The 23,029-nt window shown below is 36.6% G+C and overlaps 1 protein-coding gene across 2 annotated transcripts in view; it reads right to left on the reverse strand.

Moving 5' to 3' along the window:
- Positions 1 to 263: 263 nt before the first annotated feature.
- Positions 264 to 23,029, reverse strand: part of MAN1A2 (mannosidase alpha class 1A member 2) — a 176,262-nt gene continuing 153,496 nt past the window's right edge. The window contains exons 13-14 of one of the 2 annotated variants that reach the window (XM_058439415.1): positions 2,664 to 2,776; positions 264 to 2,351 (exon numbers count right to left, since the gene is read on the reverse strand). In XM_058439415.1, the coding sequence (XP_058295398.1) occupies positions 2,344 to 2,351; positions 2,664 to 2,776 (121 nt within the window). In that variant the 3' untranslated portion in view covers positions 264 to 2,343. Of the gene's footprint in view, positions 2,777 to 23,029 lie in introns of both variants that reach the window. The other variant, XM_032154871.2, reaches the window with a different exon arrangement.

A 23,029-nucleotide genomic window follows, 5' to 3' on the forward strand; every position in this document is an offset into this window, starting at 1 on the left:
CATTTGTGCCAAAGGCACAAGGTAAGATGTCAGCTCTTTGAAGAGGCACCTGGAAAGGACCATTTCTGGGCTTTTTGCAGAAGGTCTTATAAATGCAATGAATATTTAACCTGAGTATTAAGGTCTACAAAATGCAAAGAGCTGTAAAAGACAGAAGAAAGTAAACAATATGCTTGGAAGCTAAGCATTATATGGGATAAGAATTGATCTTGAAGGAAATAATTTAAAAATCTCTAACAAAAATAAAACATGACAATGGCAAGTCATTTGTGGCTGACTTTAATTGCCTTTGGTATTCAGGAGAATAAAAAAAAATGGAAGTACTTTTATAAGCTCTAGTCTTTCCATCACACAGAAGGTAAGGAGTGGTAAAGAAGACCCTTCCATTGTCCCTGTCAAATTGTTTGTACCAGAACTGGCTCTGCTTGTATACTTCCCTGCCTTCTCTTAAGCTTCAGTCATCTGGGTAACACAAATAGAGCACTTGGAAGTAGGGGTTCTGTCTCCTCATCCCTTGAGAAGTTCTGCGGAACCAAGAAGGTCCCTTTACTCTGCATTCTTCTAAACAAGGTGAAAGAGAATTCAGAGAGTTCACTGCCATCTGCACTGCTGCTCTGCATCTTTGCCAACTCAAGTTTTTCACTTTTTCTCAGTGATTCATAAGTGGGCTTGTGCTACTTTTACGAGGAAGGTTAACATTTTTTAGAACCAAATACTTTCCCTTTTCCCTTCTACAGTTACAGTAATATATATATCTTTCTCATTTAGAAATTTAAATGTTCAAGTAGTAAAAGATATTACAATGTCAAAACATGTGCTATAATTTAACTCTCTTAAGGACTATTGTAACTGGCCCTGCATCCTTATTTTCTACTGAAATTTTTTTGCAGTGAAAAATTTTATACTGAAAAATTTTGCAGTGGTTATCATTTACGGATCATCAGCAGAACTGTCAAAATTAATGATTCGTGGTATAAGATGATCAACCTTAGAAAATATTATATTAATTAATTAAGTGTTTTCCCAACTTAAAAGCTAAGTTTAAAAGAAAAGCTTATCAAACAAGAAAATAAGCCTTCAGAATTCCAAGGTGGGCTTCTTGTACAAACTTTGTTTCATGAAATCTTCAAATTCAGAGTAAATGTTATACTAATTATACTGTTTCTAACTTTTATTAATGCCAATGGAAGATGTCTATATTAAATGAAAAGAGCAAAAGTATCTTGCACTGTCACATAAATTTAAGGACAGAAAATTTATAAGCACTAGATATTTATCTTACAGTTCCTGATGAAATTTAAGTTCTTTTTGTCAAAATATAAAGAACTAGTAGTTTATTTAAAAAGAAATATCAATGCAAAACCTACTGATAGTAAGATAAAGTCCCTTAGATGTATCCCAGTTTTAGTGTAATATGATTAATTATACCACTCTTTTATCACTGAAAATTATTTTGAAACTATTCTGATTCTTTGGAATTCTATAAATATTCTTGGAGAAAATTAAAAAACATAAAATATCTGTGAACAACTCACTCAACTGATGAGATTATAAATAAAAGATCCCCTGAAACTTTAGAAAGTTTCAGTTTGTTTTGCTTTAGTAAGTTATAAAAGTAATTTATTTAGCTTATCAAGGCAAATTTAGAGCTGCCTAATAGTATATTGATTTTTGCCAAGCCACATAAATAAAGTTGTAAGTTGAGTGACTCTACTAACTTTATTATGAAATTAAAGTGAATAAAATTTACTTGGTAGACGTGTTGGTCTGGAAAAATCATGTACCAACAAAACCAAGGATTGCTCTTAGGTTTCAAGGCAACAAACTGCAGCATTTTCCCCACTTTCTGTCACACTACCAACACTAGACTGAACTACATGCACAAAATCCAAAACCTAGGCTTATAAGTGGTGATTATGATAAATAGCAGTTTTGATGATTCCATAAGAAGAAAAAGACTTGAGTATTCTTTGTGAGATCATGCCCCCAGAGAAAGTTAAACTTAACCAAGAAATTTCAATGAAATAGATTGGGATTTGAAATGGTTGCCAGTCTGGTCATCCAATGGGGAACTTGAAAATTCAGATAGGGATAGGTACTCCTGTTTCTTTTTTGAGTCTTCTTGTTACTCATACAATTATACTATTCTTTCATTCTTGTTTATTTTAGTCCATTCCATTATTAAAATGGAGAAAGAGTGATAAGCAATATGTAAATATTTGATTTGAATGCTGCTCCACTGTAAGAGGAAACAAATATATAATTGGTTCCGAAGGCCATCTTGAACTCCTGCAAGGTGCTCTACATTCTTGGCTTGCTTTCAGGAAGTCTAGCCTCCAGACTTCAGGACTCTAAAAACAATACAGTAGTAACAGGCATCATTTCTCATGTGACCACCTCATTAATGATCAAAGCACATCCAGGTCTCTGTCCTACACATATCAGAACATGTTTTGGTCAGGTATAAAATGGAATAATTTCAAAGTTGATGTATCTACAAGATGAAAAGTCTTAGGGGGAATAGTTTCACCCTGTCATGTTGACATAGAGGTCCAGGTTTTCAAAAGCCGCCTCTTCAAACTAATTTCTGTAATGGTCCATGTAAACAAAACACAGGCGAGAATGGTCCTTCTGGAACTGCTTTCATCGAACAGCAGGATTACCTGAAAGTGTGGTGTTGGCTAAATGTAACACAGGCAGAGGGTGAGCCTCTGTATTAAACACCCAGTGGTCTAAAGGTAAAAGGTCATCACCGGAGAACAGCAGATACAAATATCTGAAAATAAAAAGGGGAGAAATGAGCTTCAGTTAGAATTCAACAGGAACATGAAGCGAGCTCACTTATAATGGCACAGAAAACCAATAACCTATTTTGAGCAGCTTTGATGAAAAACATCAAAGAAATAAAACTCAGTCACCCAAATGATCTAAACACAAAGACAAGAGGTTTCAGAATAGTGTATAAGAAATCCAGTAAGATGAACAACTAGACCTGCTGAAATAAAACAGTTTTAAAAAAATTCCGGCCAGGCGTGGTGAAGAGAGCAGACACCTTTGTCTTGTCCTAATCTTAAGAGTAACACATTCAGTTTTTCAATATGATGTTAGCTGTAGGTTTTTCATATAAGGATAAGAAGTTTCCTTCTATTCGTAGGTTGCTGAGAGTTTTTATCAGAAATGGGTGTTGGATTTTGCCAAAGAATTTTTCTGTCTACTGAGGTGGTCTTTTTTAGTTCATTGATTGATTTTCAAACGTTAAATCAACCCTCCACATCTGGGATAAACCCATTTAGTCATAATGTATTATCTATGTAATCTGTTGTTAGATTTGATTTGTCAAAATCTTGTTTAGTTCTATCTATGTTCAGCAGGAATATTGGTTCTGATGAGGACTCTGCTGTCACTCATTTTTTTCCATAAGTTATTGGGGTACAGGTGGTATTTGGTTACATAAGTTCTTCAGTGGTGATTTGAGAGATTTTGGTGCACCCATAACCTGAGCAGTATATACTGCCTCATATTTGTAGTGTTTTATCCCTCGCCACCCTCCCACTCTTCCCCCAAACTCCCCAAAGTCTACTGTATCATTCTCACGCCTTTGTGTCCTCATAGCTTAGCTCCCACATATTAGGGAGAACATACGATGCTTGGTTCTTCCGCTCCTGATTTACTCCTCCTAGAATAATAGTTTCCAATCTCATCCAGGTCACTGCAAATGCTGTTAATTGGTTCCTTTTTATAGCTGAGTAGTATTCCATCGTATAAATATACCACAGTTTCCTTATCCACTCATTGATTAATGGGCATTTGGGTTGGTTCCATGATTTTGCAATCGTGAACTGTGCTGCTATAAACATGCGCGTGCACGAATCTTTTTTGTATAATGACTTATTTTCCTCTGGGTAGATACTCACTAGTGGGATTGCTGGATCAAATGGTAGTTCTACTTTTAGTTATTTAAGGAATCTCCACACTGTTTTCCATAGTGGTTGTGTAAGTTTACATTCCCACCAGCAGTGCAGAAGTGTTCCCTGATCACTGCATCCACGCCCACATATAGTGTTTTTTGATTTTTTTATTATGGCCATTCTTGCAGGTGTAAGGTGGTGTCGCAGTGTGGTTTTGATGTACATTTCCCTGATCATTAGTGATGTTGAGCATTTTTTCACGTTTGTGGACCACTTCTACATCTTCTTTTGAGAACTGTCTATTCATGTCCTTAGCCCAATTTCTGATGGAATTGTTTTTTTCTTGCTGATTTGTTTGAGTTTGTTGCAGATTCTGGATATTAGTCCTTTGTCAGACGTATAGATCATTAAGATTTTCTCCCACTCTGTGGGTTGTCTGTTTACTCTGCTGACTCTTCCTTTTGCCATGCAAAAGCTCTTTAGTTTAATTAAGTCCCAGCTATTTGTTTTTGTTGCATTTGCTTTTGGGTTCTTGGTCATGAAATCCTTGCCTAAGCCAATGTCTAGAAGGGTTTTTCCAATGTTATCTTCTAGAATTTTTATAGTTTCAGGTCTGAAAGTCCTTAATCCATCTTGCGTTGATTTTTGTGTAAAGTGAAAGATGAGGATCCAGTTTCATTCTTCTACATGTGGCTAGCCAATTATCACAGCACCGTTTGTTGAAAAGGGTGTCTTTTCCCCACTTTGTTTGCTTTGTCGAAGATCAGTTGGCTGTAACTATTTGGCTTTATTTCTGGGTTCTCTGTTCTGTTCCATTGGTCTATGTGCCTATTTTTATACAAGTACCATGCTGTTTTGGTGACTATGGCCTGAGGTATAGTCTGAAATCAGGTAGTGTGATACCTCCAGATTTGTTCTTTTTGCTTAGTCTTGCCTTGGCTATGTAGGCTCTTTTTTTTGTTCCATATGAATTTTAGGATGTTTTTTCTAGTTTGGTGAAGAATGATGGTGGTATTTTGATGGGAATTGCATTGAATTTGTAGATTGCTTTTGGCAGTATGGTCATTTTCACAATATTCATTCTACCCATCCGTGAGCATGGGATGTGTTTCCATCTGTTTGTGTCATCTATGACTTCTCTCAGCATGTTTTGTAGTTTTCCTTGTAAAGGTCTTTTGCCTCCTTGGTTAGGTATATTCCTAAGTGTTTTGTTTTATTTATTTTTTTTTTTTGCAGCTATTGTAAAAGGGGCTGAGTTCTTGATTTGATTCTCCACTTGGTTGCTGTTGTTGTATAGAAGAGCTATTGATTTGTGTACATTAATTTTGTATCCAGAAACTCTGCTGAATTATTTTATCAGTTCTAGGAGCTCTCTAGAGGAGTCTTTAGGGTTTTCAAGGTAAATGATCATATCATCAGCAAACAGTGACAGTTTGACTTCCTCTTTACTAATTTGGATGCCCTTTCTTTCTTTTGTCTGATTGCTCTGGCTAGGACTTCCAGTGCTAGTTGAAGAGGAGTGGTGAGAGTGGGCATCCTTGTCTTGTTCCAGTTCTCAGAGGGAATGCTTTCAACTTTTCCCCATTCACTATTATGTTTGCTGTGGGTTTGTCACAGATGGCTTTTATTTATTTTTTTAATTTTTTTTTTTTTTTTTTTTTGAGACGGAGTCTCGCTGTCGCCCAGGCTGGAGTGCAGTGGTGTGATCTCGGCTCACTGCAGGCTCCGCCCCCTGGGGTTCACGCCATTCTCCTGCCTCAGCCTCCTGCGTAGCTGGGACTACAGGCGCCCGCCACCTCGCCTGGCTAATTTTTTGTGTTTTTAGTAGAGACGGGGTTTCACCGTGTTAGCTAGGATGGTCTCGATCTCCTGACCTTGTGATCCGCCTGCCTCGGCCTCCCAGAGTGCTGGGATTACAGGCGTGAGCCACCGTGCCCGGCCAGATGGCTTTTATTACATTGAGGTATGTCCCTTGTATGCCGATTTTGCTGAGAGTTTTAATCATAAAGGGATGCTGGATTTTGCCAAATGCTTTTTCTGAATCTATTGAGATCATCATGTGATTTTTAGTTCTGTTTATGTGGGATATCACATTTATTGACTTGCATATGTTAAACCATCCCTGCATCCCTTGTATGAAACCCACTTGATCATGATGGATTATCTTTTTGATATGTTGTTGGATTCCGTTCGCTAGTATTTTGTAAAGGATTTTGGCATCTGGTTCATCAAGAATATCAGTCTGTAGTTTTCTTTTTTGGATATGTCCTTTCCTGGTTTTGGTATTAGGGCGATGCTGGCTTCATTGAATGAATTAGGGAGGGTTACTTCTTTCTCTGTCTTGTGGAATAGTGTCAAAGGATTGGTACCAATTCTTCTTTGAATGTCTGATAGAATTCTGCTGTGAATCCGTCTGTTCCTGGGCTTTTTTTTGTTGGTAATTTTTAAATTACCATTTCAATTTCGCTGCTTCTCTGCTGGTCTGTTCAGGGTATCTATTTCTTCCTGATTTAAGCTAGGAGGGTTGTGTTTTTCCATGAATTTATCCACCTCTTCTAGGTTTTCTAGTTTATGTGTATAAAGGTGTTCACAGTAGGCTTGAATGATCTTTTGTATTTCAGTGGTGTCAGTTGTAGTAGCTCCTGTTTCGTTTCTTAAAGAGGTTAATTGAATTTTCTTTCTTTTCTTGGTCAATCTTGCTAATGGTCTATCAATTTTATCTTTTCAAAGAACCAGCTTTTTGTTTCATTCATCTTTTGTATTTTTTTTTGGTTTCAATTTCATTTAGTTCTGCTCTGATCTTGGTTATTTCCTTTCTTCTGCTAGGTTTGGGTATGGTTTGTTCCTGTTTCTCTAGTTCTTTGAGGTGTGATCTTAGAATGTCAGTTAGTGCTCTTTTGGTCTTTCTGATGTAGGCATTTAGGGCTGTGAACTTTCCTCTTAGCACTGCCTTTGCTGTATCCCAGAGGTTTTGATAGGTTGTGTCACTACTGTCGTTCAATTCAAAGAATTTTTAAATTTCCATCTTGATTTCGTTTTTGACTCAATGCTCATTCAGGAACAGGTTATTTAATTTCTATGTATTTGCATGGTTTTGAAGGTTCCTTTTGGAGTTGCTTTCCAGTTTTATTCCACTGTGGTCTGAGAGAGGCCTTGATAGAATTTCAATTTTCTTAAATTTATTAAGGCTTGTTTTATGGCTTATCATATGGTCTATCTTGGAGAAAGTTCCATGCGCTGTTGAACAGAATGTGTATTCTGTGGTTGTCGGATGGAATGTTCTGTATATATCTGTTAAGTCCATTTGTTCCAGGATATAGTTTAAATCCATTGTTTCTTTGTTGACTTTCTGTCTTGTTGACCTGGCTAGTGCTGTCAGTGGAGTACTGAAGTCCTCCATTATTGCTTTGTTGCTGTCTATCTGATTTCTTAGGTCTATCAGTAATTGTTTTATAAATTTGGGAGCTCCAGTGTTAGGTGCATATATGTTTAGGATTGTGATATTTTCCTGTTGGACAAGACCTTTTATCATTATATAATGTCCCTCTGTCTCTTTTAATTGCTGTTGTTTTAAAGTTTAAAGCAACTATCATTCTTTTTAAAAATTTTTTCTTCTTTACTGTTTTTTTTAAATCAATTTTACTTTCTTTTGCTAATATTTTTACAGAATGGTTTCACCTCATAAAAGATGTGGTCCATCCGTAACATTTCATCATAAAAGAAAACATGTAATATTTAAAATACACTACATCCCTTTCTGTTACCATGTTTTTATTAGTAAATATGTACTTATAAAAGGGATTTGAACAGTGATTTTCCAAGAACAATGTGAAAAGTAAAAATAGTTTTATCTTTTCTCCAGTATTCATTGCCAAAGTATATGTGCTGCTAAATAACAAGTTTTCTTTTATTCTTAGATAGTTCATGTTGGCACTTTTTGAGTTTTTTTAAATTATGCATTGTCACTGGGTAATCAGATGAGCTTCTTTATAATAGGTTTTTGTCATTGTTTTATAGTAAACTCTTGCTTTTTTCAGAATTTGGATCAATCTTCAGTGGCAAATATTTTTATTTTTATGAAATTCATGAACTGTCATGATATAAAGATCCTCTGTAAAATTACTTTAAATCTTTCAATTTCCTACATCAGATGGTTTAAAATTCCATGGTTGATTCTTGCTGCCATTTTTATATTTGTTCCTTTTTACCTAATTTTTCTTTCTCCTCTGGTTGCTTTAAAGATTTTTTTCTTTACCCCTGGTTTTGAGCAATTTGATTATAATGTGTCTTGGTGAAGTTTTCTTCATTCATGTTTCTTGTGCTTGGAGTTTGTTTAGCTTCTTGGATCTGTGGGTAAATAGTTTACACCAAGTTTGGAAAGTTTTTTGCCATTATTTCTTCAAAAAAAGGGGTTTTTTTGGGTCCACCTTCTTGTGTCCTCTTCTTTGGAGATTCTAAATTCATGTATTTTAAGCCACTGTAAGTTGTCTCATAGCTCATCACTGATAACTTTCTATTTTTATAAGATTCTTATTTTTTGCTCTTGTTTCATTTTGGATAGTTTCATTGCTAAATCTTCAAGTTCACTAATGTTTACTTCTGCAACGTCTAACGTGCTAATAATCTCATCTGGTATATTTTTCAATTCAAACATTACAGTTTTTGTTTAGAGAAATTTGATTTGGGTTTTTATATCTTCTAGGTCTCTACTTAACTTTTTGAATAGAGGGAACATAGTTATCATAAATATTTTAACTGTCATTGTCTACTAATTCTAACATCTTTATCAGTTCTAAGTTGGTTTTATTTTCATAATTATTCATCACATTGTACTGCCTCTCGGCATACATGTTAATCTTTGACTAAGATGCTAGACGTTACAGATTTTACTTTGTTGAGTGGTAGTTATTTTTATATTCCTTTATATAAATCTTGAGTTTTGTTCAGGGATGTAGTTAGATCACTTAGAAACAGTCTGATCCTTTCAGGTCTTGCTTTCATTATTTGCTACATAGGTCCAAAGCAGCAGGTTATTCCCCACTATTGAGGCAGCACCTTCCTGAGTACTCACTCTACCCAGTGCCACTTGAATATGAATTTTTCCAGTCTGGTTGCTGGTAACAGGCACTGTTCCTGCAACCCTATGTGGCCCTATGTGAGGGCCAGAAACTGCTGCCTTTAATCCTCTAGGATGATTCTTTCCCTCACCTCAGGTAGGTTCTTCACATGCACGTGATGATCAGCACTCTGCTGAACACTCCAGTGCGTTCCCTTGGTTATTTCTCTCTGCAGCTCTCTTCTCTCTGGTACTGTCCTGTGAATTCTAGCTACCTTAGTTTCCCCACATTCACAGCTTCATCTCCTCAGGGAGCACTCTGGGCTTTGTCTCAAGTCCCCTCCCTGTATCATGTCCTGGAAACTCTATCAAGACAGTCAGCTGGGGCAATTACAGGGCTCCCTTCATTTGTTTCCTATCTCTCAGAGATTACTGTCCTTCACTGCCTCCTGTCTGGTGTTTCAAAACCATTGTTTCACATATATTTTGTCATTTATTTCAGGCAGAAGGGTAAATCTGGTTCCATCTTTAGAGTAAGCAGAAGTTCCACTCATCCATTGTGAGAGACTGTGTCAAACAATTTGCTGAATGCCATGTAATTATGTTCATGGAATCCCCTACCCTCATGTCTATTATTAATCCAATCCAAAAAGAACATTAGATGGTCCAGCAAGAACTTGTTCTTAGAAATCCTTTCTGATTCTTCATGATGACCAGCTCCTTTCTGTCTTCATACCATGACTTCCTAGAATTTTGTGAAAATGGACATTAAATACATCTATATTTTCTTTAATCCAACTGCATTTGTAGTAGTAATTTAAAATAGCCAGTTACTTTTCTTCCTTTGGGGTTCTAGTTTCATCTTAGCCATATTTGTTTACCTGGAATATAATTTGTTATTTTAAATTACTGCAAGAATCCAAATAAATTATATATCAAGGTACTATTTCAAATGTGATTTTGCCATCAATATTAATATTTTAGGAATAATGGAGGGAAACAGTGGGATAGGAGAAAGATAATTTTAAAGAGGGGAAAAGTTGGATTGAAGGGGTTAGAGGAGAGGAGGCTGGAGTTAAAGTATGAGTGCTTTGCATTTTATCTTATAATTCCCTTTTTAGCATGCCATTGCTTTCCTTTTTTTTATTGTGGTAATAAACACATGACATAAAGTTTACCATCTTCACCATTTTTCAGCATATAGTTCAGTAATATTAAATATATTCACGCTGTTCTTTGCAAAACTAAAACTCATTTCCATTCCCCTCCCCAGGTCCCTGGTAACCAACATTCTACTTTGTTTCCATAAATGTTACTACTTTCGAGACCTCATAGAAGTGGAATCACCCCATATTTGTCTTTTTATGGCTGACTTATTTCACTTAGCATAATGTCCTCAAGGGTCATCCATGCTGCTTCCCTGATTTTGATTCTAAAACTCTTATTTCCTACTACTTCTCCTAGTGAATGTACTTTAGTCAGTCTAGTTTCTTTAGTGTTTTTTTAAAGGTATTTTTTCAGGCTGAATCCTTCTTTTCAAACTCTACTTTCTGTTTTACCCCACCTATTAAATTAACATCTTACTAATTCAGCATCATTTTAGTCTTTCTTCATGACTACTCTAGCCTGCACCAAAATTCCCTTCTCTGAATTTCTAAAACATTTATTTTCTATTTAGCACCAAATACAGTTGTCCCTCAGTATCTATGGGGGATTGGTTCCAGGACCTCTCGCAGATACAAAAATCCTTGAATGCTCAAATCCTTGATATAAAATGGTATAGTATATTCATATAACCAATGCATATGCTCCCATACACTTTAAATCTATGTAAATAGTTGTTATATTATATTGCCTAGGGAATAATGACAAGAAAAAGGTATATATATGCTCAAAACAGATGTAATTTTTAAAAAACTATGTCTTCAATCCATGGTTGGTTGAATCCATGAACCCATTGATATGGAGGGCCAACTGCATATATACTTTGTACTTTTATTAAATTTGTCCATGCCTAAAGGTAAGAGATTTCTAAATCAGACTCCAAGCTCTTTATGGGTAGAGTATATGTTTCATATACTTTAATTCTCAAATACAACTCTGAGAAAGCAGGTACTTAATAAGTACATATTGATTTGACTTAGCTTGTCTCCAGGAGTAAGTGAGCAGAAAACAGCAGAATAGGGGACTTAATGTTACTCTTTTCATCCAGCTGGAAAAATAGTTCTCTCATGGTAGGAGGCTAATTTCAAGATCCAGTTACAGACAAGATAAAAGATAAACAAAAGGAAATAGTGGCTTTGTTTTTCAGTCTTCTCTAACCCTTTTTTCCTCTCATCTGAGAATCCTCACCCACAATGATCCCACTGATTCTCTCTCTCCAAAATATATTACTTAGTCACTTTTGCTTAGAAATTTAAAAGTCATATTACTATTGATGTTTTATGGACAAAGCCACTAACAGAGTTTTCTCTGAACTTACTTCAAAACCTTGCTCAGGGAATTTGCTTTAATAGTCCAATAGCTAGCTAACTGTGCATTCATTTGCTTATACTGAGAATAACTTCATAAGCAAATGAAGATAACAATAGCAGTAAAAAAGAGAATTAAAACTATGAGAAGATACGACAATAACATCAGTACCAATACCTATTCTGGATAATTTACTAGTTTTCCCCTCCCTTTGGCGCCCAATATTTTATAAAACTTTCTTCTTTTTTTTTTTTTTTTTGAGATGGAGTCTTGCTGTGTCCCCCAGGTTAGAGTGCAGTGGCATGATCTTGGCTCACTGCAACCTCTGCCTCCCAGGTTCAAGTGATTCTCCTGTCTCAGCCTCCTAAGTAGCTGAGATTACAGCCATGCACCACCATGCCCGGCTAATTTTTGTATTTTTAGTAGAGACGGGGTTTCACCATGTTGGCCAGGCTGGTCTTGAACTCCTGAACTCAGGTGATCTGCCCGCCTTGGCCTCCCAAAGTGCTGGGATTACAGGCATGAGCCACTGTGTCTGGCCTGTAAAACTTCCAAACATAGAAATGTTGGAAGAATTTTACAGTGAAGTGCACATATACTTACCTCCTAGAGGTAAGCTGGTATCACAAATTGGTATCAAGTTGGTATCATGAATCTATTACTCTATTCATTTATTACTAGCTTTCTTTACAATACTACAATACATTCCCTTAGAAAAAGTAAGTTAGCAAACCAAACTAAATATCAAGAATAACTTGCTTAGTAAAATTGTTTGCAAAGGAAGAACTAGAAGACAATGAAATTTTTTTAAAAACCAGGACAAACTTAGGGCAATAAACTGCAGGCAACAATATTTACCTGAGTTTTGAGAGAAAAACTGTTGCCACAAATTTTAGCTCCTACATTTCTGCTTTTAGAAGCACCAGATTAAAAATATTTAGAATTTTAATTTAATAAATAGCAAATTATTTTATAATATTTATTTAATAATAGTAAATTAGATGAAATTACTTTTAAGGGATGAATTTGAAAATTACTAGAAAGAAAAAATTAAGAGCAAGATTAAGTGTAGCGAAATGGTAAACAATTCTTTTTTTCTGATTCCTTTCAAAAACACATGATTAACAGACCATCGAAAAGTGAATGGACAAATAAAATGTGGTATATCCAAATAAGAGCATAATACTCATCAATAGAAAGGAATGAACTATTGATAAATGCAACATGGATTAACCTAAAAAATATTATGTAAGAAAAGCCAGACATAAATGTTATTGTGGTAAAAGCCACGTAACATAAAATTTACCACCTTAACCATTTTAAAGTATACAGTTCAGTAGTGTTGAGTATATTCACATTGTTCACCTTGTAAAACTCAAACTCTATACCCCTTAAACAATGATTATCCTTTACCTCCTCCCTAATACTGCATGATTCAAATTATATGAAATTCTACAAGCAGCAACCTATAGTGACAGAAAGCAGATAAAAGTTTGGGAGTGGGTAGAACTGACTGCCAAATTAGAATGGAAATGTTCCATGTATCAACTAAGGCTGATGTTTACCCAGGCTTAAACATTTGCCAAAATGCAATAAACTGTACACTTAACATATTTCAATAAAGCTGATTTTAAAAGTTTTTTTTAAAAGACTAATGAACAAGGATGGAGAAGAATAGCCTTATTGTGTATTGCTACATAAGTAAAATTTGGGTTGCAGCTCCCTCTACTGTAGCAAAAGAAATTGGCAAGCATATTTCAAAGATTAAACTTTTGAAACTGGAAAAATGCTTATATTAAATAGTAGAAGTGAAATTCACTGTGTGTTCCTACATGCTCGTGTGTGTGTGTGTGTGTGTGTGTGTGTGTATGTGTGTATCCCAGTGCCTAATATTTAGATTGCATTGTGTCAGGACATAGGAAGCACTTAAAAATGTGTAGACCACGGTTCTGGTCTTCCAGTATACCTATTTGAAGAGACTGAACTACATAAATATAGCAGTTAAGCAAAGACTTGCCCACCTGACTTTATGCTAGGTTCTCTGCCAGTATAGTTAATTTCTTAATCCCTAATTGCCTCCATAAGTGTTTTACTGGGTCACAGATGTCAGTGGTTCTCAAAGTGTGATTCCCCCAGACCAGCAGCATCAGCATCACCTGGGAACTTGTTAAAAACGCAAATTCTTAGGCCCCACTCTAGACCTATTAATCAGAAACTCTGTCAACAGAGCCCAGCATCCCATGTTTTAAGAGGCCTTCCAGGTGATTCTGATGCAAACTCAGGTTTGAGAACCACTTTTCTAGGATACCAACTTTGTGTAACTTCTAACAACAGTTAGTTTGTACTGTTTCTGCTTTTCTCCTTTATGTGGGCATCTGGACCTTTGACTCTCTACTGAAAACAAATTCACAGCCCTGACATCCTCAGCTTTCACATTTTTCCTTGGGTCCCTTCTTCTTGCTTTATCAATTCTTTGACTCATTATCAGCCACCTCCTAAAACTAAGTGAATTCTGAGATGAAGCTCTAAGCCCCAACCAGGAAGTAAAGTAAGTCTATTATTCTCTTTGCCCCTCCTACTCTTATTATATACAAGATCTTATAAAATTGCTGGGGTTTTTTAGTTGTCTCCTTTGAAATCAAATGATTCAATCCTTTATTCAGCAAACATTTAATACTGAAATACATATTATATGAGTGGCCCTACTGTAGATACTGGGGATAAAACAATAACCCAAATATACAAAAATACTGTAAACTCTTCATGTAGTGTATTTTCTAATTGGGGAATGCTTAAGAAAATTATGTGCTATGTTGGAAGATAGGTGCTATGAAGAAAAGTAAAGCAGGGAAAAATAAGAGGGAGTAAGGGAACAATTTGAAATTGTATACAGGATGATCAGGTAATGCCTTAAACGCAACTGATAAAATGATATAATTAAAAACTAAAGAGTGATCAGAGTAAAGATGCAAATAGCCAAGTTCTTTTCTTGCCTAACAGACTAAAAATTTATCAACAAACTCAATACATATTTACTGAGTGCCTCATGTGCTAGGTGCTAGGGAGATCATAGCAGTTAAAAGGAAAAGTCCCTACAGCTATGAAGCTTACATTCTACTGGAAGATAGATTAAAAAAAAAATCCATCTAGGCTGAGCATGATGACTCACACCTGTAGTCCCAGCACTTTGGGAGGCTAAGGTAGGACTGCTTGAGCCTAGGAGTTCAAGACCAACCTGGGCAATTAGCAAGACCTGCATCTCTACCAAACAAGAACACCACACACCTATGTCAGATGGTGATATGGATTGGCTCTGTGTCCCACCCAAATCTCATCTCGAATTGTAATCCCCATAATCCCCACATGTAGAGGGAGGGATGTGGTGGGAGGTGACTGGATCATGGGGGTGGTTTCCCCCATATTGTTCTCCTGATAATGAGTTCTCATGAGATCTGATGGTTTTATGTTTGACAGTTCCTCCTTCACATTCTCTTTTTCCTGCCACCACGTAAGATGTGCCTGCCTCCCCTTCTGCCACGATTTAAGTTTCCTAAGGCTTCCCCAGTTATGCAGAACTGTGAGTCAATTAAACCTCTTTTCTTTATAAATTACCCAGTCTTGGGCAGTTCTTTATAGCAGTGTGAGAATGGACTAATACAGATGATGTTAGTTTTATGAAGAAAAATAAAGGAGGGCAAGGACAGAGAATAATGAAGTGTTTGGATAATACACATAGGGCATATTTTCACAGGCAGGCACTCAAAACAGCATAATTATAAGTTAGGGAGAGAGTGAATGAAATTTTTAGGATGTAACTTATTTTATGTCAGGATTATTTTATATTCATTGATGTAGCCCTAGCATACAAAACAGCTGGCACACATCAGGCACTTAACAACAAACATTTGTTGGATAAATCATTTCCTATATTACATTTGTATTGTCTATATATTTTAAACACTATTTACTTAGTAGAAAAAGAGCTCACATCTTGATAAAGAACAAAGAGGTGGAATTAAGGATTCCAGAAAGCACTAGCTTAAAAGGGTGAGCAAACACTGAAACTTTCATTCCATTTACTTCCTAAGAATCTGATTGTTTGACTTTTCATCTGTGTTCTTAACCTACAGAAAACAAGTTTTAAGTGAGTTACTCTGTTGTCTAAGATTTACTTAAAACAAAAGGTTTGTTCATTCAAATCTTACTACACACTCTCAGGTAGTGCCTAAATGTTTCCATACTTCTCAGAATACCCATCTGATTTTAACCATTTCTAATTAATTTTCTGAAATTCTCAAGTTTTCTGAAGAGTTCGCTCTCTCAGCTTATTTTGCTTAATTATAGTTATATCAAATGCACATGCCACTGCCCTAGTCATCCATTTTACTTCTAGGAATCTAACCAACATTTATCTTCACACAGGCAGCAGAGATATATGTAAAAGGACATTCACTGCAGCACTATTTATAAGAGCAAAAAAACAGAACCAAGTTCTATATCTAACAATAGGGTACTGATTAAACAAATTATAAAACATTCCTCAGTGGATTTATATATGCCAATATGGAAACCTTTCCTAGATAAAAAGGTGAAAATGCAAGTTTCAGAATAATAGGTATATATAATCTTATATATGGAGAAAAAAGGCTAAAGGATATATATTATATATCTTTTTATATGTTTGCATATACCCAGAAAATTTCCAGAAGGCTATATCAAGAACTATTTAATAATTATTCTCTTTGGGAAGTGAGATTGGATGTGAGGCACAAAGAAACTTATTTTTTTTTTTTGTCATTTCTTCAGTTCTACACTATTTAACTCATTTTGCAATATCCACATGCTATTTTTATAATTCAAAAAAGGCTGTATTAAAAACAACTTGATTTTTTAGGAGCTACACATTATAGTAGAGCTACACATTATAGTGTTTACACAACTGATTTTATTTTATTTTATTTTATTTTATTTTATTTTTTTTTTTGAGACAGAGTCTCGCTGTGTCACCCGGGCACCCAGGCTGGAGTGCAGTGGCGCAATCTCGGCTCACTGCAAGCTCCGCCTCCCGGGTTCACGCCATTCTCCTGCCTCAGCCTCTCCGAGTAGCTGGGACTACAGGCACCCGCCACCACGCCCGGCTAATTTTTTTGTATTTTTAGTAGAGACGGGGTTTCACAGTGGTCTCGATCTCCTGACCTCGTGATCCGCCCGCCTCGGCCTCCCAAAGTGCTGGGATTACAAGCGTGAGCCACCGTGCCCGGCCACACAACTGATTTTAATATGACAAGTGCTATGCTGTTATGTATATATAGCTCAACAAACACGTTGACTGCATGCATGCTTGTTCTAACTCAAACACTAAACTAAAGCACTGAGGACATTAATATTTCACATAGACTATTGGGACAAATGAAGTATTGATAATACACACTTAAGGATATTTTAAGAATATACTTCCAAGTCGGGGCAGGGGCCACGGGTGGACCTTGCTTCCTTAACAACAACAACGAAAAAGAATATACTTCCAGTGTACTCTCACTTAGAGTGTTTGAAAGTGACTAGATTCTTACATCCTTGCCAACACCAGAACACAAACTTTTAAATCTTAAGCAGCGGATAGTAAATAAAACATAGTATCTGATCAATTATTTCATTTATTTCTTACAAGTGGATCAAGCATTCTTCATGTATTTACAGCCATTTCTTTTCTAAGAACTGCTACTGCCTTTTTTAGTAGGCTTAGTATTTTTTCTTAATAATTTCTAATTTCAAGAAATGTTTTCCCAGTGTGCCATCTGTCTTTTACTTTACTTAGTGCTTTTTTTGTACAGATGTTTTCTATTTTTATGTAATTAAATTATCAATCTTTTCTTCAATGATTTCTGGGGTTTGCATCATGCCATCTTCATCCCCAGGGTTGAAAAAAATTTCCAATTGTTTCATGATTTTATTTCTTTTTTTAATATTTAAAGCTTTGCTCTATAGAAACTTAGTTTTGGTACTTAGCAGGGATCCAGCCTATTTTTTTCAAAATAGAGTATTTTTAAAGATGTTTTAAAATATTTACAGAGGCAAAAAGTATTTTTAAAAACTAAACTTCAATTAAGCTAAACTACAGTTCACATTTTGATATTGTTGAAATACTATTAACATGTTCATCTACGTGTTACGTATGCACATGTGGACTTAATAGCCCACTTAATATTATACGGTGAAAAGTCTATAAAAATGCAATTGTTTTGGCTTCATGATACTATTGTGGATGTCCCATAATTTACTTAACCATTCAGCTGTTATGTAACAAATAACGACTTATTTTTATAACAGCAATAAACATCTCTGTACATAAATCTTTGTCCATAACTCTCATTATTTAAGATTACTTATTCTTTTTTTTTTTATTATACTTTAGGGTTTTAGGGTACATGTGCACAATGTGCAGGTTTGTTACATATGTATCCATGTGCCATGTTGATTTCCTGCACCCATTAACTCGTCATTTAGCATTAGGTGTATCTCCTAATGCTGACCCTCCCCCCTCCCCCCACCCCACAACAGTCCCCGGAGTGTGATGTTCCCCTTCCTGTGTCCATGAGTTCTCATTGTTCAATTCCCACCTATGAGTGAGAACATGCGGTGTTTGGTTTTTTGTCCTTGCGATAGTTTACTGAGAATGATGTTTTCCAGTTTCATCCATGTCCCTACAAAGGACACGAACTCATCATTTTTTATGGCTGCATAGTATTCCATGGTGTATATGTGCCACATTTTCTTAATCCAGTCTATCGTTGTTGGACATTTGGGTTGGTTCCAACTCTTTGCTATTGTGAATAGTGCTGCAATAAACATACGTGTGCATGTGTCTTTATAGCAGCATGATTTATAGTCCTTTGGGTATATACCCAGTAATGGGATGGCTGGGTCAAATGGTATTTCTAGTTCGAGATCCCTGAGGAATCGCCACACTGACTTCCACAATGGTTGAACTAGTTTACAGTCCCACCAACAGTGTAAAAGTGTTCCTATTTCTCCACATCCTCTCCAGCACCTGTTGTTTCCTGATTTTTTAATGATGGCCATTCTAACTGGTGTGAGATGGTATCTCACTGTGGTTTTGATTTGCATTTCTCTGATGGCCAGTGATGATGAGCATTTCTTCATGTGTTTTTTGGCTGCATAAATGTCTTCTTTTGAGAAGTGTCTGTTCATGTCCTCTGCCCACTTTTTGATGGGGTTGTTTGTTTTTTTCTTGTAAATTTGTTTGAGTTCATTGTAGATTCTGGATATTAGCCCTTTGTCAGATGAGTAGGTTGCAAAAATTTTCTCCCATTCTGTAGGTTGCCTGTTCACTCTGATGATAGTTTCTTTTGCTGTGCAGAAGCTCTTTAGTTTAATGAGATCCCATTTGTCGATTTTGGCTTTTGTTGCCATTGCTTTTGGTGTTTTAGACATGAAGTCCTTGCCCACGCCTATGTCCTGAATGGTATTGCCTAGGTTTTCTTGTAGGATTTTAATGGTTTTAGGTCTAACATATAAGTCTTTAATCCATCTTGAATTAATTTTTGTATAAGGTGTAAGGAAGGGATCCAGTTTCAGCTTTCTACATATGGCTAGCCAGTTTTCCCAGCACCATTTATTAAATAGGGAATCCTTTCCCCATTTCTTGTTTTTGTCAGGTTTGTCAAAGATCAGATAGTTGTAGCTATGCGGCATCATTTCTGAGGGCTCTGTTCTGTTCCATTGATCTATGTCTCTGTTGTGGTACCAGTACCATGCTGTTTTGGTTACTGTAGCCTTGTAGTATAGTTTAAAGTCAGGTAGCGTGATGCCTCCAGCTTTGTTCTTTTGGCTTAGGATTGACTTGGCGATGCGGGCTCTTTTTTGGGTCCATATGAACTTTAAAGTAGTTTTTTCCAATTCTGTGAAGAAAGTCATTGGTAGCTTGATGGGGATGGCATTGAATCTATAAATGACCTTGGGCAGTATGGCCATTTTCACGATATTGATTCTTCCAACCCATGAGCATGGAATGTTCTTCCATTTGTTTGTATCCTCTTTTATTTCATTGAGCAGTGGTTTGTAGTTCTCCTTGAAGAGGTCCTTCACATCCCTTGTAAGTTGGATTCCTAGGTATTTCATTCTCTTTGAAGCAATTGTGAATGGGAGTTCACTCATGATTTGGCTCTCTGTTTGTCTGTTATTGGTGTACAAGAATGCTTGTGATTTTTGTACATTAATTTTGTATCCTGAGACTTTGCTGAAGTTGCTAATCAGCTTAAGGAGATTTTGGGCTGAGACAATGGGGTTTTCTAGATATACAATCATGTCATCTGCAAACAGGGACAATTTGACTTCCTCTTTTCCTAGTTGAATACCCTTTATTTCCTTCTCCTGCCTGATTGCTCTGGCCAGAACTTCCAGCACTATGTTGAATAGGAGCGGTGAGAGAGGGCATCCCTGTCTTGTGCCAGTTTTCAGAGGGAATGCTTCCAGTTTTTGCCCATTCAGTATGATATTGGCTGTGGGTTTGTCATAGATAGCTCTTATTATCTTGAGATACGTCCCATCAATACCTAATTTATTGAGAGTTTTTAGCATGAAGGGTTGTTGAATTTTGTCAAAGGCCTTTTCTGCATCTATTGAGATAATCATGTGGTTTTTGTCTTTGGTTCTGTTTATATGCTGGATTACATTTATTGATTTGCGTATGTTGAACCAGCCTTGCATCCCAGGGATGAAGCCCACTTGATCATGGTGGATAAGCTTTTTGATGTGCTGCTGGATTCGGTTTGCCAGTATTTTATTGAGGATTTTTGCATCAATGTTCATCAAGGATATTGGTCTGAAATTCTCTTTTTTGGTTATGTCTCTGCCAGGTTTTGGTATCAGGACGATGCTGGCTTCATAAAATGTGTTAGGGAGGATTCCCTCTTTTTCTATCGATTGGAATAGTTTCAGAAGGAATGGTACCAGTTCCTCCTTGTACCTCTGGTAGAATTCAGCTGTGAATCCATCAGGTCCTGGACTCTTTTTGGTTGGTAAGCTATTGATTATTGCCACAATTTCAGAACCTGTTATTGGTCTATTCAGAGATTCAACTTCTTCCTGGTTTAGTCTTGGGAGGGTGTATTTGTCAAGGAATTTATCCATTTCTTCTAGATTTTCTAGTTTATTTGCATAGAGGTGTTTGTAGTATTCTCTGATGGTAGATTGTATTTCTGTGGGATCGGTGGTGATATCCCCTTTTTCATTTTTTATTGCATCTATTTGATTCTTCTCTCTTTTCTTCTTTATTAGTCTTGCTAGCGGTCCATCAATTTTGTTGATCTTTTCAAAAAACCAGCTCCTGGATTCATTAATTTTTTGAAGGGTTTTTTGTGTCTCTATTTCCTTCAGTTCTGCTCTGATTTTAGTTATTTCTAGCCTTCTGCTAGCTTTTGAATGTGTTTGCTCTTGCTTTTCTAGTTCTTTTAATTGTGATGTTAGGGTGTCAATTTTGGATCTTTCCTGCTTTCTCTTGTGGGCATTTAGTGCTATAAATTTCCCTCTACACACTGCTTTGAATGTGTCCCAGAGATTCTGGTATGTTGTATCTTTGTTCTCGTTGGTTTCAAAGAACATCTTTATTTCTGCCTTCATTTCATTATGTACCCAATAGTCATTCAGGAGCAGGTTGTTCAGTTTCCATGTAGTTGAGCGGTTTTGAGTGAATTTCTTAATCCTGAGTTCTAGTTTGATTGCACTGTGGTCTGAGAGACAGTTTGTTATCATTTCTGTTCTTTTACATTTGCTGAGGAGAGCTTTACTTCCAACTATGTGGTCAATTTTGGAATAGGTGTGGTGTGGTGCTGAAAAAAATGTATATTCTGTTGACTTGGGGTGGAGAGTTCTGTAGATGTCTATTAGGTCCACTTTATGTAGAGCTGAGTTCAATTCCTGGATATCCTTGTTAACTTTCTGTCTCGTTGATCTGTCTAATGTTGACAGTGGGGTGTTAAAATCTCCCATTATTATTGTGTGGGAGTTTAAGTCCCTTTGTAGGTCACTGAGGACTTGCTTTATGAATCTGGGTGCTCCTGTGTTGGGTGCATATATATTTAGGATATTTAGCTCTTCTTGTTGAATTGATCCCTTTACCATTATGTAATGGCCTTCTTTGTCTCTTTTGATCTTTGTTGGTTTAAAGTCTATTTTATCAGAGACTAGGATTGCAACCCCTGCCTTTTTTTGTTTTCCATTTGCTTGATAGATCTTCCTCCATCCCTTTATTTTGAGTCTATGTGTGTCTCTGCATGTGAGATGGGTTTCCTGAATACAGCACACTGATGGGTCCTGACTCCTTATCCAGTTTGCCAGTCTGTGTCTTTTGATTGGAGCATTTAGCCCATTTACATTTAACGTTAATATTGTTATGTGTGAATCTGATCCTGTCATTATGACGTTAGTTGGTTATTTTGCTCATTAGTTGCTATTGTTTCTTCCTAGCCTCAATGGTCTTTACAATTTGGCATGTTTTTGCAGTGGCTGGTACCGGTTGTTCCTTTCCATGTTTAGTGCTTCCTTCAGGAGCTCTTTTAGGGCAGGCCTGGTGGTGACAAAATCACTCAGCGTTTGCTTGTCTGTAAAGTATTTTATTTCTCCTTCACTTATGAAGCTTAGTTCGGCGGGATAGCAAATTCTGGGTTGAAAATTCTTTTCTTTAAGAATGTTGAATATCGGCCCCCACTCTCTTCTGGCTTGTAGAGTTTCTGCTGAGAGATCAGCTGTTAGTCTGATGGGCTTCCCTTTGTGGGTAACCCGACCTTTCTCTCTGGCTGTCCTTAACATTTTTTCCTTCATTTCAACTTTGGTGAATCTGACAATTATGTGTCTTGGAGTTGCCCTTCTCGAGGAGTATCTTTGTGGTGTTCTCTGTATTTCCTGAATCTGAATGCTGGCCTGCCTTGCTAGATTGGGGAAGTTCTCCTGGATAATATCTTGCAGAGTGTTTTCCAACTTGGTTCCATTCTCCCCATCATTTTCAGGTACACCAATCAGACGTAGGTTTGGTCTTTTCACATAGTCCCAAATTTCTCGGAGGCTTTGTTCATTTCTTTTTATTCTTTTTTCTCTAAACTTCCCTTCTCTCTTCATTTCATTCATTTCATCTTCCATCAGCGATACCCTTTCTTCCAGTTGATCGCATCTGCTACTGAGGCTTCTGCAATCTTCGCGTAGTTCTCGAAACTTGGCTTTCAGCTCCATCAGCTCCTTTAAGCCCTTCTCTCCATTGGTTATTCTAGTTATCCATTCTTCTAATATTTTTTCAAAGTTTTTAACTTCTTTGCTATTGTTTTGAATTTCCTCTCGTAGCTCAGAGTAGTTTGATCGTCTGAAGCCTTCTTCTCTCAACTCATCAAAGTCATCCTCCATCCAGCTTTGTTCCGTTGCTGGTGAGGAACTGCGTTCCTTTGGAGGAGGAGAGGTGCTCTGTTTTTTAGAGTTTCCAGTTTTTTTGTTCTGTTTTTTCCCCATCTTTGTGGTTTTATCTACTTTTGGTCTTTGATGATGGTGATGTACAGATGGGTTTTTGGTGTGGATGTCCTTTCTGTTT

This window comes from Hylobates moloch, unplaced genomic scaffold, assembly GCF_009828535.3.
Source record: "Hylobates moloch isolate HMO894 unplaced genomic scaffold, HMol_V3 SCAFFOLD_5, whole genome shotgun sequence".
In the NCBI taxonomy this organism is placed as follows: Eukaryota; Metazoa; Chordata; class Mammalia; order Primates; family Hylobatidae; genus Hylobates; species Hylobates moloch.